General features: G+C 40.0%; 1 protein-coding gene across 2 annotated transcripts in view; it reads left to right on the forward strand.

Annotated features, from left to right (window-relative positions):
• The first annotated feature begins 3,539 nt into the window (after positions 1 to 3,539).
• The window catches only part of RALBP1 (ralA binding protein 1), a 30,014-nt gene continuing 17,242 nt past the window's right edge, over positions 3,540 to 16,311 (forward strand). For both annotated transcript variants that reach the window (XM_044426324.1, XM_044426326.1), the window contains exons 1-3: positions 3,540 to 3,799; positions 10,948 to 11,233; positions 15,521 to 15,979. In XM_044426324.1, coding sequence (XP_044282259.1) covers positions 10,990 to 11,233; positions 15,521 to 15,979 — 703 coding nt within the window. In that variant the 5' untranslated portion in view covers positions 3,540 to 3,799; positions 10,948 to 10,989. The remainder of the gene's footprint in view (positions 3,800 to 10,947; positions 11,234 to 15,520; positions 15,980 to 16,311) is intronic.

Below are 16,311 nucleotides of genomic sequence, written 5' to 3' on the forward strand. Positions count from 1 at the left end.
TTACTCTGAAATCAATAGCACTTCTGAGTAAATGTACAATCAGGGCAATAAGGTAATTACAATCAGTGAAATTGGTCCACTCCAGCTTCTGTTTCTAACTAATGTAAGCAGAAAATGTCTTGGGAATATTGTATAAACACAAACCCTGGGATAAAGAATGTATTAAGAGGTTTAACTTTCTAAAGAACCATTCCTGTATAATCTTTTCAATATATCAACTTTATACATTTCTGTTGCTAGTTCACTGTTGGCCACTAGCTGTAAGATGATGAGGGCAAAAAGACTATAGCAAAGTTTAATTCCACAGACCCTAAATTTATACTTGCTCAGAATATGTGGTACTTGGCAACATCTTTCTGTTTATGTGGTCCACAAGTTAAGGTTGCAGTCTTAATTTACAATTTCCATGTTTTTAAAGTAGTTTATAATGACCTTCAGTTTTCTCTTAAACTGGGCAGTTTTCATCCTAGAAATACCCTTTGAAAATGCATTTTATAACTACAGAAGGTTTACGTATGGGTTGTTGTTCTTTGTGGTCTCTTTGCATCCCACATATGGAGCCAGCTGGGTTAATTTGAGCCAGTCACAGACTCTTAGCCCAACCTACCTCACAGGCTTGTTGAGGGGATAAGATTGAGAACAGGAGGAAGATAATGGTGTAAGTTCCTTAAAAAAGAAAAAAGGCAGGATATACAGCAAATAAATAGACATGGGCCCTGCACTTGCATGAAACCGGATGTTGGGAAGATTCTGTAGCTAAGTGTTTAATTGAGCAGAAGTGTCCTCATCAGCCTTTGATACTGAGAGATCACTCAGTACCAACCTCAGGACATTTGTGACAAACCGTATGGAGAGAGGAACTGACTACAAGGCCTGCCTTCCCTATTGAAGGAAATGGGCCAATTCTCAGAGCAATGCTGATGTCAGAGGCTGATTCAGTACTCTCCAAAGGAGCCACAGAGAGAGACTATCATTCCATTCCAACCTCACCTAGAGAGTCCTTTTAGACTATTAGTTGTGGAATATAAGTTTAATAAATAAACTTAATAAATGGCAATGATGGGAAAGGTAATAAGAGAACATGTATGTATCAGTGCGCATCCCCTGCAGCAGGTCACTGTAACTCAAGAGGATTCCTCTTAGGAAAGTAGCACGCTGCTTATTTACATTGTGGAAACTACACTATTCTTCTGCTCCCCTGAAAAGTGATGGAAGAATCATGGAAAAAATACAAGATTAAAAAGATCAGATTATCTCATAGAGATTCCCCATAAAAGGTAAACTAAGAAAGTGGCTATTCCTGAATAAACACCTAGTGGGGAAGCAGCCTACCAAACTTTCATGCAGTGCACTGGCAGGAAGCTGCAATATTAATGTCTAAGTTAGAATCTGTGATACTAATTTTAGTTGCTTTAGCAGAGCATGCCTAGGGTTGTTCCAACTTATAGAAACAGAAAAAAGCGAGCCAAAAGGGGTCTCCTGGGCCATCTAGTCTGACCCTGGGCTCCAGCCGGCTCCACTCCTGTAATCCCAATATGAGGTTGTCCAATCTTTCCTTGAACACCCTCACTGATGGGGCCTCAGCCACCTCCCCGGAGAGGTCTGCCTGGCGCTGACACTATTCCTTTCGGTGCCAGGCTAAAACCTTTTAATTTTCCCATTATTTTAAGGTTTGAATCTGATTTTAATGTGGAGTTTTATTGTATAGAAAATCAATGTGCATGCTGTGCTCTACTTTGTTTTATTGTAAGACTGTCCTGAGACCTCAGTAGTGGATGGTATATAAAAGTTTCAAACAAACAAAATGTTTTGGTTGTAGGAGGTTGAATTCCATCTTGGGGTCTTGGTAGCTTTGAAACCACTGCCCTGTATCAGAAACTTATGCCTTAGTTGTTGGAAAAGATCAACGTATCGGTCTTACCTTAAATAAAATGCAAAAGGTTTTGAAGTACTTATGAGTGTAACATAAGCCGAACAATAAAGTCATCAGTGTCTTGAAATGTCATATCTAGTCCTTCAACCTTTTCTCTTCCTTAATTTATAACACTGGTTGGCAGTCTAAATGCAGCAATAGGAGGGTGGTTCATTGTTGGGTGAGCTTACCAATAGTTGGGAAATAGGAGATTATTTCATAAGTAACTAGACCCATATTAGGCAGCCTAAAAATGAGACAGATTGATCTCAGCATATTGAATTTCACAAGAAGCCAGTGCACCTTAACATGCTCTTGCCTGTTTGCTTACATCTGAAATGCGAGATGTAAGTGTATGTGTCAGCTGAAGTATCTATTACCTTTAGAGACTAATAGCTTCATCTTGCATTCAATGTAAGATTTAATTTGAAGAGGTGAACTGAACCACCTTTGCAATTGCAGGCATGTTAATTCATGTTATACTTGTTTGGAGTTCTTGGTGTTAATTCTATGATACAGGAAGTAAATTAATAGCTATACTACTATGTTGATTATACAACACAGGGTCTTTACCCAAACGCTTATAAAGACTGATCAGGGTGTTTATAACCACAACCGTGCATGCTTTTACTGAACAGAAGCATACACATTCCTGTGGTGGACTTATTACATGACCACAGTAATAATAACAAAGAACTTATTATATGTAAGACTGAAGAAAGCTGTGTCTCAAATGAATACCCAAAGCAGGTGGCAAACTGCCACACAAATACAGGGGTCCAAAAGTTCAAGGATTATACTTGAGTGCCGTGGAAATAATAAATTAGGAATCAAAATCTCAAAACTATTAGTAAATCTGGAAAAAAATTGAACTTACTGCCAAACTTTTTTTAAAGGAAAAGGACAAGAAGCGTAGAGATGGACAAAGCAAGGGATAAACGAAACCAGCTTAGGATATAGAATGGGGTATATTTATATGTGTGACCAGTATATATGCTGCCCAGAGCTGCTCGAAGGAAGGACATGATGGAAATGTGGTTGCACCAAGCAGCAATACCAGAATAAGTTATTGCTACTGCATCCTGACAATCAAGTTGAATTTTCAAGAGACAGCCAGGCTGTGCTTTCCATAAAATACACTTAGGCCAGGATTGAGAGGAAGATGGATCCCCAGGTATTTTCGACTTCACAGGGTCTTCTAGAGGTTCAAGACCAAAAACACGCTGCATCTCTGCCTTCCCCGAACTGTTGCTCTGCAGGTGTGTTCCCAGCTGAAAACAGTAACATGGAAACCGTGTCTTCATTTTTAACGGCTCCGAGGGGCCACCATTCATCCTGGTAACACGAATATCAATCCAGGATGAGATGATCGATGGCAATAACTAATCCCCTCGCTCGAAATTCTCTTTCGCTTCCGCCTGCCCGTGCAGAGGAGAAAAACTACATCTCCCAAAATGCATCAAACCGAAAAGGGCGGGAAGAGCGCGAGCCGGGCTTTCTAGCCGTTATGCAAGCATTAAGGAAGACCGTGGTAACGAGTGCGCACGCGCAACCGCCTGCTCTCGGCTGCTCGGGCTAAGCTCACTTCCTCGGCGGCTATGACAGCCCCTCCCTGCCGTCACGCGCGTGCGCTGCCTAATTCCGGCCTCTGCTCTCTCTAGCCAAAGGGTTGGAAGAAGCCGACCCGAGCGAGAGGGTGGCGGTGAAGGAAAAGGGCGGTCGCGCATGCGCCTCGGATCTGCCGCCTCCCGCTCCCCAGACCCGAGCTTATACACGGGCGGCGGCGAGATGGGGCGTGAAGCGGAGCCGGAATGACGCCGGAAGCCCGGCGCCGAGCTTAGTGCGGCCGTCGTGCAGGTGACGGGATTCTCCCACCCACTCCTGCAGGTAGGTGTTGCTCCCCGTGCTTCGGCTTCCCTCTCGCTTTGCCTCGGCCGTAGCATGTCCTGTAAGGCGACTTGTGAGTGGCGAAGGAAGGAAAGCAATAGGAAGAACGTGGCTGCCTCTTCAGCCGCCGCCGCCGCGGTGGGGATGGGCATTCGCTTAGGCGCGCCCTGCGGTGCGCATGCGCGCGCAGCCCTGTGCGGTGCCCTCTTACACTCCGAGTACTTCTGAGCAGTTTGCCCCAAGATGGTGCCCTCCAGATGCATCGGACTACACTTCCCAGTGTCCCCCAGCCGATATGGGAATTGTAGTCTAACACAGCTAAAGGGCACCAGCTTGTTGAAGGCTGACTCAGAACCTGGGCTGGGATCTAGGTGGTTAGTCCTTCCTCCTCTTCGCTTTTTTTGTAGGATTAATTCTTACTGATGGGTGTTGGTGATAGGGTGCAAACTAGGAGACGGGGTGAAATGGGAATGATATACACAATCAAATTTTTATAAGGCGGTGTTTAGTATCTCAAGCTGCACTCTTTGAGTATAACATATCCTTTGAATATTTGAGTATCTTCCACCTATGAGTCCCCACCCATTTTTATCTGCTCGCATGGATTAGTATTGCAGCAGGACAAGCCACAACTCATCATCAAGCTTCTTTGAGAGTCCGGCAGGATGCTTGAAGAATAAATAATTAATCTTAAAGCTGGTTTGTATGTTATTGCATCTGTGAAAACTAGCTTGTGTAAGTAATCTGATCATGGAAACAAAAGAAATATCGGAAGTGGGATTACATGGAACACTACAGGTGCAAATTCTGTTGTTAGAAAATACATTTTTGTTGTGTCGTCACAGTTGCAAACTTATGTGTCCTTATGCAAAGACAAAGGGATACAGTTATGAATGGTTACTAGTCCTGATGGTTATATGCAGCCTCCAGTATCTAAGTGCTCCAGTTGCTGAGGAACATGGGCAGGATGGTGCTGTCTTGCTTGTGGGTTTCCTGTGGCAGCTGGTTGGCCATGTGTGAATGGCATGCTGGATGACATGGGCCCTTGGTCTGATCTTGGATACCTCTTACATTCTTCAATGGAAATTCTTTTTTAAAATTGGCATCAGCAGAAGCTGTTCAATTATTATTTATTTATATGTATTTGTAGGCCACCGATCATTGCCAAGGCCTTCCTAGGTGGCTTCCCTAGGATACAGATATGTGTGTCCATATATATGTATTCCAACAGGTGCTGTTCTCAATATGGTAAAATTTCTCCACATCTGTTCTTCAGCACTGATTTTGTATACAGCTGGGGAATATATGTATGAATATATCAAAATTCATATAACCAAAATATATATTGGGCAGGATTAAGCAACGGGTAGCCTAAAAGTTAGGCATGACCTTCAGCATAACCCCAACTCTCAAAATGTCTTCCCTTACTGGTTGCATCCTAAGAACCCTGATGGATGATTGAGATGGATGATTGTTGTTACATTTAAATCCTGCTTTTTTCCCTCTTCCAAGGAACTGAAAGCTGTTTACAAATGTTTCCTCTCTCCATTTTATCCTCACAACAACCCAGTGTGGTAAGTTAAGCTGAGAATCAGAGATTAACCCAAAGTTATCCAGTGAACTTTGTGACCAAGTGGGAACTAGAACCCAGATTTCCTGAAGCACAGTCCAGCACTCTTAACGAAAAGTCACTGGCTCTCAGTGGATTCATTCAGGCTACTTTTGCTTGGTTATTATGGTGCAGATACTAAAAAGACTTTGGCCTGTCTCTTCGTTTGTATGAAAGGAAAAGAATAGATGAAAAACTATTGCTGCACTTAACAGTTGGGGAATACAGATACTAGTCAGTCTGTAAAATTTTACAAGATTTTTTTGAGAAACCTCCGGGCTTTGTCTCTCTTGTCTGTGCCCTATTTGTTACTGCATCCTTTGCTTTAAGTCTTTCCTTACTCCCCAGTGCCTTTCACATTAAACTCACATAATACACTCCCCCTGACCTTTGGTTTCTTTGAAGTGCCTTAAGTATGACAAGAAAATTGAAATGTTGAGAACTGATGTTTATAAAGACATACACGCACATATTATTTTAATGTGTTTTGGAGACAAGTGTATGATAACATATATGTTTGATTTCTTTGGAAACTTTGAGACTTGGAGTGAGACTTTTATTTATATGAGTAGTGGTCACATATGTGAAGTTGTCTGTTGAGAAAGTCTATATTTGCCTGCATTTTTGACATGCTGTTTTGTTTCATTAAAGTGAATGTGTTTCTTGTGTACAAAATGTAAGCCATGCCATCATGTTCTTTATGATGGCGCCAGGAATGCTTTGTACTAGTTTTTGCTGTTTGCCAGCTTCAGTTTTCCTGGAGAAATTGGACCTGTCCTCAGTCATTCATACTCCAGCTAAGATTACTGCAATATTCTCTCTGTTGGGCTGATTTGATGTCCATTCAGAAAGAGAAACTTGGCCAAAATGTGGTTTCCTCCATCCAGCTCAACTGTATTGTGCCAATTGTATATACTTATTTGGCTCAATATAAAGCTCTCAATGGCCTTGGAACTAAGATATCTCAGGAACTGCCTTCTCTAGTATGTACCCACACTAGCCCTAAGATAAGTCTCAGAGGCTTTGTTTTCTGTCATTTGATTCTTAGAAATTTGAAATGCAAATAATAAGTACAGAAACTTTTCAGTGGTGGCACTAAAGTTTTGAAATCCCACCACTACAGTGAGATCTGCAGAACTGCTGTCTTCCTGCAAATGGGCCTTGAAAATGCATGAGTTCAAATAGGTTTTCAAGGTTTTTCCCCCTAGATATTAAGATTATATATGTCCAATGTGCAGTTTTATAGTTTAATTGTAGATTTTGTAGTTGCTGTTTTTGGTATATTATACAACTGAGTATAATTCCATTGACTGATTGATTTCTATTCTGCCCAGTAGTAGTGCAATATAGATTAAAATGCAAAAGCATAATTAAATTACATTAAAAATTAGAAACATATTCGCAACCAGATTTTTATAACTAAATGCTTAAAACCAGACCATGCTGCTAGGCCTGCAGAAAAATAGCTGACCATGCTCCACCCCCACCCTCATACCATTTGGAGTTGGTAAATGTCTCAGCAAAGAGGACAGCCTTAATCTGATGCTGGAAAGATGATAATGTTGGTGTCAGGGAGGCCTCAGTGGGGAGGTCATTCCATAATTTGGAGCCAACCACAGAAAAGTCCCCCTGCTTGCTGCCACCAGACAAACTTTTCTTGAAGATGGCATTTGAAGTAAGGCCTCCGTTGTTATGCATAGTGCTTGGGTACATTGTGGTCAGAAGAGACCACATCAGGTATTGTGGTCCCAAGTCATGGAGGACTTTCTAGATTAAAACCAACACACTAAATTAGATTCGGAAGGATATAGGCAGTAAGTGCGAGCGGGCCAGAACAAGGGTTATCTGTTTAGACCACATGGTCCCAGGTAGTGCCTGACTGCTGCATTTTGCTCTAGCTTCCATACTGTCTTTGCGGGTAGCCCCATGTAGAAGGCATTACAGTAATATATTTGAGAGATGGCATAGATTACTGAATCCAGGCTATCACTGTCCAGACAAGGTGTACCAGCCAAAGTTGGTAGAATGCAACCACTACAATGCAGTACCCTAGTTGCCCCAGAAGAATTATATGCTTGATGAACCATGGTACTGATGATCTCACATAGGGAGTCTGTTGAGCAGTGGTTTAGGCAGTACACCGGAAGAATCCATAATCTGTCCTGCTAGCCCAGCACCAGATACCTGTACTCCAAACTAGTAGTCAAAGAAGAAGAGGTATAATTTCTATAGACCATGATTCAGTCAACTTTTTGCTTCCACTGACTTCAAAGGGAGAAGTGTCTATATGCTTAATTCTTTCTCCTACAGAAATCAGTAAGACCAAAAAGTTTCTGAGTTTGTTTGGATTTTGCCCTGTCTTTTATAGTTCACTATATTTAAAAAAATTATTGGATTGACCATCCAGCTAAGATATTTTTTCCTGCTAGTATGTGATTAAATATGAGCATGTGTGAACACATGAAATTAGCTGAAGCAGTGCAGTTGGGGAAATCAGAATAACCAGTAGTTTTCCAAAGCAGGTAAGAGAGGAAACATTCAGTGTTTGTGCCTTCTTCCAACAGATGTTTGAAGAAAACTTCAGATGATAAAGGTTGAATTGTATCTAAATGTTTACTCATAACCAACTTGAAAAGTACATATTGTATGGGCTTCTAAGTAGCGTTGCAGCTGTTAGTTACAAAATAGGGACTTGAAATGTATTAAAATAGGCTTGTATGTGATATATACATTGTTTGTGTTCCTTCTCAGTCACCTGAAAAGATCTTATTTACAGAAACTGGGATCTTGGGGTAGTGCTAGACAACTCAATGAAAATGTCAGCCCAGTGCTCAGCTGGACTAGATAGACTTTTGGTTTAAGCCATCATGGCTTTTCTTATGTTCTTATGTAAACTCATTTTTCACACTTGCCTTCTCCCAGTGTCACTGGGCTTGAAAATCAGTGGAAATGCTGAGAACTCAAGTTGTTTTAAGTTTAGAATCCTGAAGTTTGCAATGTATGTTTACTGAGAAGCAAGTTCCTCCATGTTCAGATATACATGACACTGAAGAGTCTGAAATAGAGGGCTATCTTTGCAGAAGGATACATCTTTTGTTTGGATTACTGCATAGGCATTTTGAAGTACTTGGTTCGACAAAAATACTGCATATGATGTAACACAAGAGATTTTGTAACGGAGCTCCCAACTTTAATTTTAAAATAGTCGTGGGTGATCAGATTTGCTAACCCCTTCCTTTCATACCATTTCCTTAATCTGAGTCACCCCAGCAAACTTATTAGTCTTGTGGGGGGGAACATATTAGTACCACTTGCATCATCCACTTTTTGGTCCTTGCTTTACATGTGAAACTTCATTAACAGTAACTGCAGACAGAGTGATTCACATGGGAATTATGAGTTGTCCTGATAATTTTAATGCCATGATGCTGTTTTTTGTTTTTCTTTTGAACTTGTTCTACCAGTATGTAGATATGCTTGATATACTTTTGATCTGAGAAGACAGAGTGTACTTTACGGAACTGCAAGTCAGCCTGAAGGCAGTGATAGCCAAGACAAGAGATTCTCACAGGAATGTTTATAGTTTTACCTCAAAACAGTTCCTAGACTGTGGGATGGAAATATGCTGTTTAGCAGAGACATACCTCAGAATGGTGCTCTAGTAAACTGCTTGTTTGGGTTTGCCTTCTTCCTCCAAAATATTAATTTATCCCCCCTTGAGAGCTGACATGAAGGAGGGGAAAAATAATGAGCAACTAGCAGTGTAGGGCAAAGACAGAGAACCAGGAAGAAAGAGAAGCATGCTGGGTGGAAATAACCCATGAGCTAAGATTCTCTCTGTCCTTTGAAACTCTAGTGGAGATGTTTGAAAGGTACCTCTAGATATTCGGAAGGTTCCATCTCAGTCTTTCTTCTGTTGAAGTGCTTGAGTCCCATTTCAAATTTCAAGTCCCCTGGTTATGCTTGGCACCCAAGAAGTCCTTGAACAATGCTGCCTGTAAAAGCAACAGCCTCTGAGGATTCCCAGGGACGTAACTTTCTCAAGTACGCCATGCTAGTTTGGTATTACTCATGCTGTGCAATGGTAGCATTTCATTGGATTTATTTATATATTTAAACCAGTTGTAGTTTGCTTTTCCAGGTTTGCTAAAGGTAGCACCCAGTAATTTTAAAACATGCAAAGCCAGCATAGTTCAGGAGAGTCATCATGGTGTAGAGGTGAAAGTACTGGGCCAAGACTTGGAAGACCTGGATTCTTGTCCCCACTTGGCCACAAAGTTCACTGGGTAGCTTTGGGCCAGTCACTTATTCTCAGCCTAACTTACTTCACAGGGACATTGTAAGGATAAAGTGGAAAGGAATGAAAGAAGGATTATGTAAGCTGTCATAATAAATAAATGCATTTTAAATGGGATTTTAAACTGAACTTTTGATTACTATCTAAATTGGAGGATAGGTTTTCCCTTCTGATGGCAATGGTCCTGATCTTAGTAGCCAAGCTCATCTGTGTTATATGATGTGGTGATGTACTAGCTTATTTATTTAGAGGGCCCATCCTCAATTAATTTGTTGGGGCAGAGCATCTAGCATTTATTTGTATACATTTATATACTGTCCATCATCCACTTCAGATTCCAGGACCATTTCAAATTAGTTGGAATTTTTACCCTATTTTGCATTTAAACCTAAGGATGGATAGCTTACTGACGACTTGCTGGATGTGACCGATTAACCCTCGTGTTATAGCCTGCTAAGAAAGCCAAGAATGAATATATTCCCATCAGATTGGCTTGTCTGGTTGTTGGATTGTTCACTCCTTATAATATGTCCATATGAAACTGTGTGCCATATCTTTCCATCATATTGTCATCATTGACCCAGTTCACATGTCAAAACATGCTGCTGTTGGTGCGACTGCAAGTGGGAGTGGTTAAACAATTCAGCAATCTTCCATCATTTGACTAGTTAACATGATGTATCCAACTTGAACTTGTCTTTTCCCCCAGAAAGCTGGAGCCCCTGGATCACACATTGTACTAAGCAACCTAGCAGTGGAGCATCATTGGGTTGTTTAGCTGCTCTCACTTTCCTTGGGCGTGATTGGGTCCTGTGCATGACAATCTCAGGTTTAAAAAAATAATAATTTGTTGCTGTGTATGAACTGGGCCATTGAACTTCCAGCAGAAAATTGTGATTGTCTTCAGTATGGGACAGGTGACAAATCTTGCAAAAGAAAGTCTGGTGTTCCTAGCTTGCCACATCCCAAAAGTAGAGCTCAGAATGTAGCTATGCTTTATCCCTTCAGGCAGTATTACAAAGCTGTTTTAACAAATTTTGTAAATTACATTGTATTGTATGGTTGTAGTTAAATTGCAGATTTCTAAACTTGTACCCAATTGTGCATAATGTCATACATAATTTCCTTTATATCATGTGGCTAATTCTTTGTGAAACAAGGTTCAATGCATAATTCTTTGCTGACAGCATTTACTTGCACTGTAGAATATTCTGAGTGAAACCCTTGTTCCTCTTCTTGCAGGCATAATGGACAGGTAACAGGATATTGTGCCAGAGAGTAAGAATGACGGAGTGCTTCCTGCCTCCGACCAGCAGCCCTAGTGAGCACCGCAGGGTGGAGCATGGTGGGAGTCTTGCCCGGACGCCAAGCTCTGAAGAAATCAGCCCAACAAAATTCCCTGGCTTATATCGAACTGGTGAGCCTTCACCTCCTCATGACAGCCTTCATGAACCTCCAGATATTGTATCCGATGATGAAAAAGAACATGGAAAGAAAAAAGGAAAATTTAAGAAGAAAGAGAAAAGAAGTAGGTAGCTTTTTGATCTGTATGACCTTTGTATGCTTTTTAATATGTATTGCATTTCATGACCCAGTAGCTGAGTTCTCGTGTCACCACAACCCATCCTTTGAATAATTAGCAGTGGGTTGATTGTTCACTGAACAACACACAGTGCACCTGAGAGATGATTAGGTTTACTGAGGACTTTCTCAGTTCTACAGGTAGTATTTTAGGGCACTTGGTGGCTAAAGCACCTTTTCTCCTTTACTAACTATGATCATGAAGCCTTTTGTGCTCACCACAACTTTTTTTCCTTCTTCCTTCTGCTTTTGTTTTGGAGATGCTTTTAGTGATTGCCAAAGTGGCCCAGTAGCACATTGAAAGGCTGTCAGTAGTTTACCACCCTTTCTTCACTTTCCTGAGTCTCCAGTTCTTTCAGAAGTGAAGAGCAAGAGACTGTCCCTTTTTCATGAACATTAATTTTGACAGCTATCAGAAGACAACCTTTATGTTTTAAAACTCTTTGCTAAATCTTTCTGTTTGTTTTTTGACCAAGAAAATATACACTTTTATCTGTATTCTATTTTATTGTTGTTATTGTGAACTGTCCAAAGAAATTTGTGATGGGATGGTATACAAAAGTTAAGAGAGAGACAGACAGACAGACAGACATTCTATGGCTGCACATCTCCCTTTCAAAATACAAATATAGATACTGCCAGATAGTTTTAAAAAGAAAAGAAGTGCTTGGGGAGAAAGGATAGCATCAATGGCTCTCACTTTCCCATATGGCTGGAGAGTCAGGAATGTGACTAAAGTGTGGGGGGCACAAAGAAACACAGGGAACGGAAAACCCAGATTACTTTACTGCAAATGAGGGGAAATACCATCAATTTCATTCACTTGCAAAGATCCCTCATGGTTTAGCTTTCTCTTGACAGCTCTCAATTTGACAGTGGTTAAAAAAACACAAAGTAACCAGGTAGGCAAATTACATGCTCTCTGGGTCAACGCCCATGGTTGGGAACTGCTGCATGTTTGACAGAGGGCACTTAGCAGGATACTGGCCAGGCAGGCATTCCCAATTTAGGTACTCAGAATTGTGTACTTGTGCAACTGTGGAAAACCACCACCCCTGTCAAAAATATACAAACATATTTGCATATGTTTATTGTGTGAATAAATAGTAAACTAATAGTAAACTATAGAACCACTGACAGCCCTTCCCACCACCCCGTATGCTATTTGGGTAGTTTGGTGTGGTTGTCACTTTGGAAATAATGATAAGTGATTTCTAAAAAAACCAAGTTGAGGGGAGAGTAAAAAGCTGGCAATGGTTTCGGCAAGAATGGTAGTAGCTTTTTACTGCTCTTTTTGAGCAGTTCTGTGACTGTACCCAACAGTTCACAATACAGTTGCTGTGCTGGATTCAGACAATACGGCACTCCATCATGTGTCAGTACAAGCCTAAAACAAGCCAGGGTTCATGAAATACAGAGGGGTGCAAAAGTAGGTATACAGTTTTATATATGTAATCATCAACATATACAGTTTTTGTTATAAAAACAATAGCTTTATTAAGTCACAATAAGGATGACATACAAATTGCAATTAAGTACAATCTCTTAAGTCCTCAAATTGCTGGCCTTAAGCATTTATACATTCCTGCAGTCTAGTTTCTACACTCAAGCGCATTTTGGCAGAGAGGATTTTATTGTTATCAATTTCTTGGCATGCTTCTCTTATGAATTGACTCATGTCATCAACAGTGTGTAGTTTTCTTGAAAATATCTTATCTTTGATAACACCCCAAAAGAAAAAGGGGTGAGGAACTCTCTATAACTCTATACCTACTTTTGCACCCCCTTTATAAAGCACCCTGCAGAAATTTTGCTGCGCTTGAATGATGCGACAACTTAACCATGGTTTGTTATCCACAGTGGGCTGTTGTGCAAAGTCAAGTACCTTTCTGCATGTGTGACTCTTGTTGATACTTATTACTTTTGGATTTATTTATCACATTAGTGGATACCACCAGTGTAAATGTTTTCAGTGTAAGCATCTCTTCTTCAAGGCATGATAATTTGCTATAAAAAACTTAACACCAGTTCTTCTCAAACCTTTAGTGTGGGTTTCCTTACCATTTGTCAGTCTGTCAGGTTATTTGTAAAAATAGTAAACTGTTTATAACATCTAAATAAGGATTGTAAATGTGTTTCCAAAGGGGAACAGTGATATAGTGTCATCTTCACTTTAAGGTAATAAGTTACTTTTTAACTTTGTCTTGATTGGTGGTGCATTTGGTTCTCTACTGCGATAACCACTGTACATTTTTTGTATACAGAAGAGTAAGTAGGCACGCAGATAAATTAAGGTGCTTAGCTCTGAATTAGGGAGCTATCTTGCAATTTTTGTTAGTGATGACCTCTAATTTGTTAGCACTTTGTTAAATATTAATATCTCTTTTAGAGTCCAGGTTTTGTAAAAATTTTAAAATGGTGGCATTCGAATTTTCTTTTTGATTTCTGAAGTTCTGACAGATAATGTACAGAATTTGAGTTTCTTACAGCACAGTCCTATACAGGTTTGCTTGGAAGTAAGTTCCACCATGTACAATGAAGGTTTAATTTTGGTTTAGTTTTTTTTTTTTAAACTCTAGCTAAATATGCTTAGAATTGCCGATTGGTGACTATAGGAGATGACAGAAGTTAAGAAAGTTAACATGTTGGAGAAAGGACTTGAGACATATGGTCCCAAGAGTTATGAAGAGTTGTAAAGGAGTTTGACATTTATGGAGCTATACTGTAAGGGAAGAGTAGAAGCCTGCAGTAACTATAGTGGGCCCACAAAAAGGAAAACAGAATATGTGAGTCAAAAGGGGAATGGATTTTGTTTATGTTGGAAGAAATCCCCCCCACCGTCTCTTTGAAGTAATGGATAAACTTAAAAATCTGAAATCTCAAAACCTTTATTATTTTCTTTGTTCAAGCATGTTTCTGAAAGTCTGTACTATTTCTGTTCCAGTTTATATTGTGAAAAGTCCCATTAACATTTAAGATGGTTCTCCACAAAGTTTAGAAGCTTAAAAAGCCAAAGCTGCTTGTGAAACCTTTTCTGAACCTTTCCCTCCTATGTCTTATAGCACATATGCTGCAATTAGTGATGGGTGTGTGTTTACATTCAAAAAATCTATTATTCTTTTCTTGCCTACAGGATAGGCAGGGCTGGTTGCAGAAGAGGTGTAGCTTATTAGACTCCTATGCTTGCATTTCAGAAGTTGTAAAGTACCTAATAATTTGCAATGAAATAAGTGTTTGTCCTATCAGTATGAGTCTAAAATCACATGTAAATTAAGCAGTTTACATAATCCACATGAGCACAAGTAGTTGATGAAGTGTCAGGATGGTTGAAACAACTTTTCCTATTGAATTGAAAAGTAAGTTTTCCTTCTTTTTAGAGAGTATGCCTGAGTACATTAATAAATTTGTATTCTAGTTTATCTGGTTTAAAAGTTTTTAAAAGGAGTGATCAATTATGGGTGTAATCCTATGTTCATGCTTAGACAAAAAAGACCTAAAGAACTTTTGTTGGAAATTTTTCTTTCTAAATATGACTTCAAAGTAGTTTGGATGATAATCCTTTACTTGCTGCTGAAGTCATTAGCAAAGCTGTCACTGATTCAGAATTGGGATTGTATCCTTTGGGCTTTTCACATGCCTTTTTTAGTGTTGCTTGCGAAAATGTTGATATGAGACTGTGACAACATATTATGTTGATCATAGGAACTAGACATTTTTGGACAGTTCCCCCCACCCCCCTTTGAAATCAGCCAGGATCTGAGAAATAACCTAGATACAATTCATTCTGCAATTCATTCTTGTTGTTGTCATGCCCATGTATTGTCTTGTATGATTAAAACAGAATTGGCAACTCTTAAGCTTTCTAAGTCTGCTTATCTCACTGAATTTAGTGAGATTTTCTTCAAAGAACCAGAATGTTAAGGATTGCATTGCAAGTTGGAGTTAATTCAAAGATTGTAGTGATGTTCCATGTGTCGGGGTCAGCATGTAACCTTACTCATGAGTCTCTCATGAAAAATGTATATATCGGGTAAATTTTTCATGTATATCCTTCTGACAAGGATATAATGTATATCCTTCTGATGTTGAATCAGCCACAAGTACTTTCCTGCTTAAGATAAAGTGAGTGCATTGGTAAGTATCAGTTTTGCTTAACAAGACATTTTCTCCTTTTTCTAACTAGGTTAAGTACTTGACACTGTCTGTACTTCATGACTTCTTTCTTCCCTTGTAGCGGAAGGCTATGCAGCTTTCCAGGAAGACAGTTCTGGTGATGAAGCCGAAAGTCCCTCCAAGTTAAAGCGCTCAAAGGGGATTCATGTATTCAAGAAGCCAAGTTTCTCCAAAAAGAAGGAAAAGGATTTTAAGATCAAAGAAAAACCCAAAGATGAAAAACATAAAGAGGATAAGCACAAGGAAGAAAAGCATAAAGAGAAAAAATCGAAAGACTTGACAGCAGCAGATGTAGTCAAACAGTGGAAGGAGAAGAAGAAGAAGAAGAAACCTGCTCAAGAGGCAGAGGTGACACCAGTGGATGTCCCCAGGCATCGCCCTGTGTTTGGAATCCCTTTGGCAGATGCAGCAGAAAGGACCATGTTGTATGATGGCATCTGCCTGCCAGCAGTTTTCCGGGAATGTATAGATTATGTGGAGAAGTACGGCATGAAATGTGAAGGCATCTACAGAGTTTCAGGTAATAATAATAGTGGCTCAGCTGAACGTAGAGTTCTCGTTCTTTTCATTCAGTCTTAATGAGAAGTCGCAGTGGAGCTCTCCATCCTCACCACTTCCTAAAGGCAGTGTCTTTGCTTTATCAACAGTTTCCTGTAACTGCTGCTGAATTTATAATTGGGTCAAAATTTGAGACTGGAAGGCTCACTGAAATATAGGTACAGTTGAAAATACTCCACAAATAGTCCAGGGAGGAATCCTATGGAGCATTTTGGGTTCACCATAGGTTGTCTTGGGTTTAGTCTGTTTGGAAGCAGCACTCTCACCTTGAGAGGAATTGGAGCACTGACTGAC

The sequence above is a fragment of the Varanus komodoensis genome, unplaced genomic scaffold (assembly GCF_004798865.1).
Source record: "Varanus komodoensis strain SLA01 unplaced genomic scaffold, ASM479886v1 scaffold17, whole genome shotgun sequence".
Classification (NCBI taxonomy): Eukaryota; Metazoa; Chordata; class Lepidosauria; order Squamata; family Varanidae; genus Varanus; species Varanus komodoensis.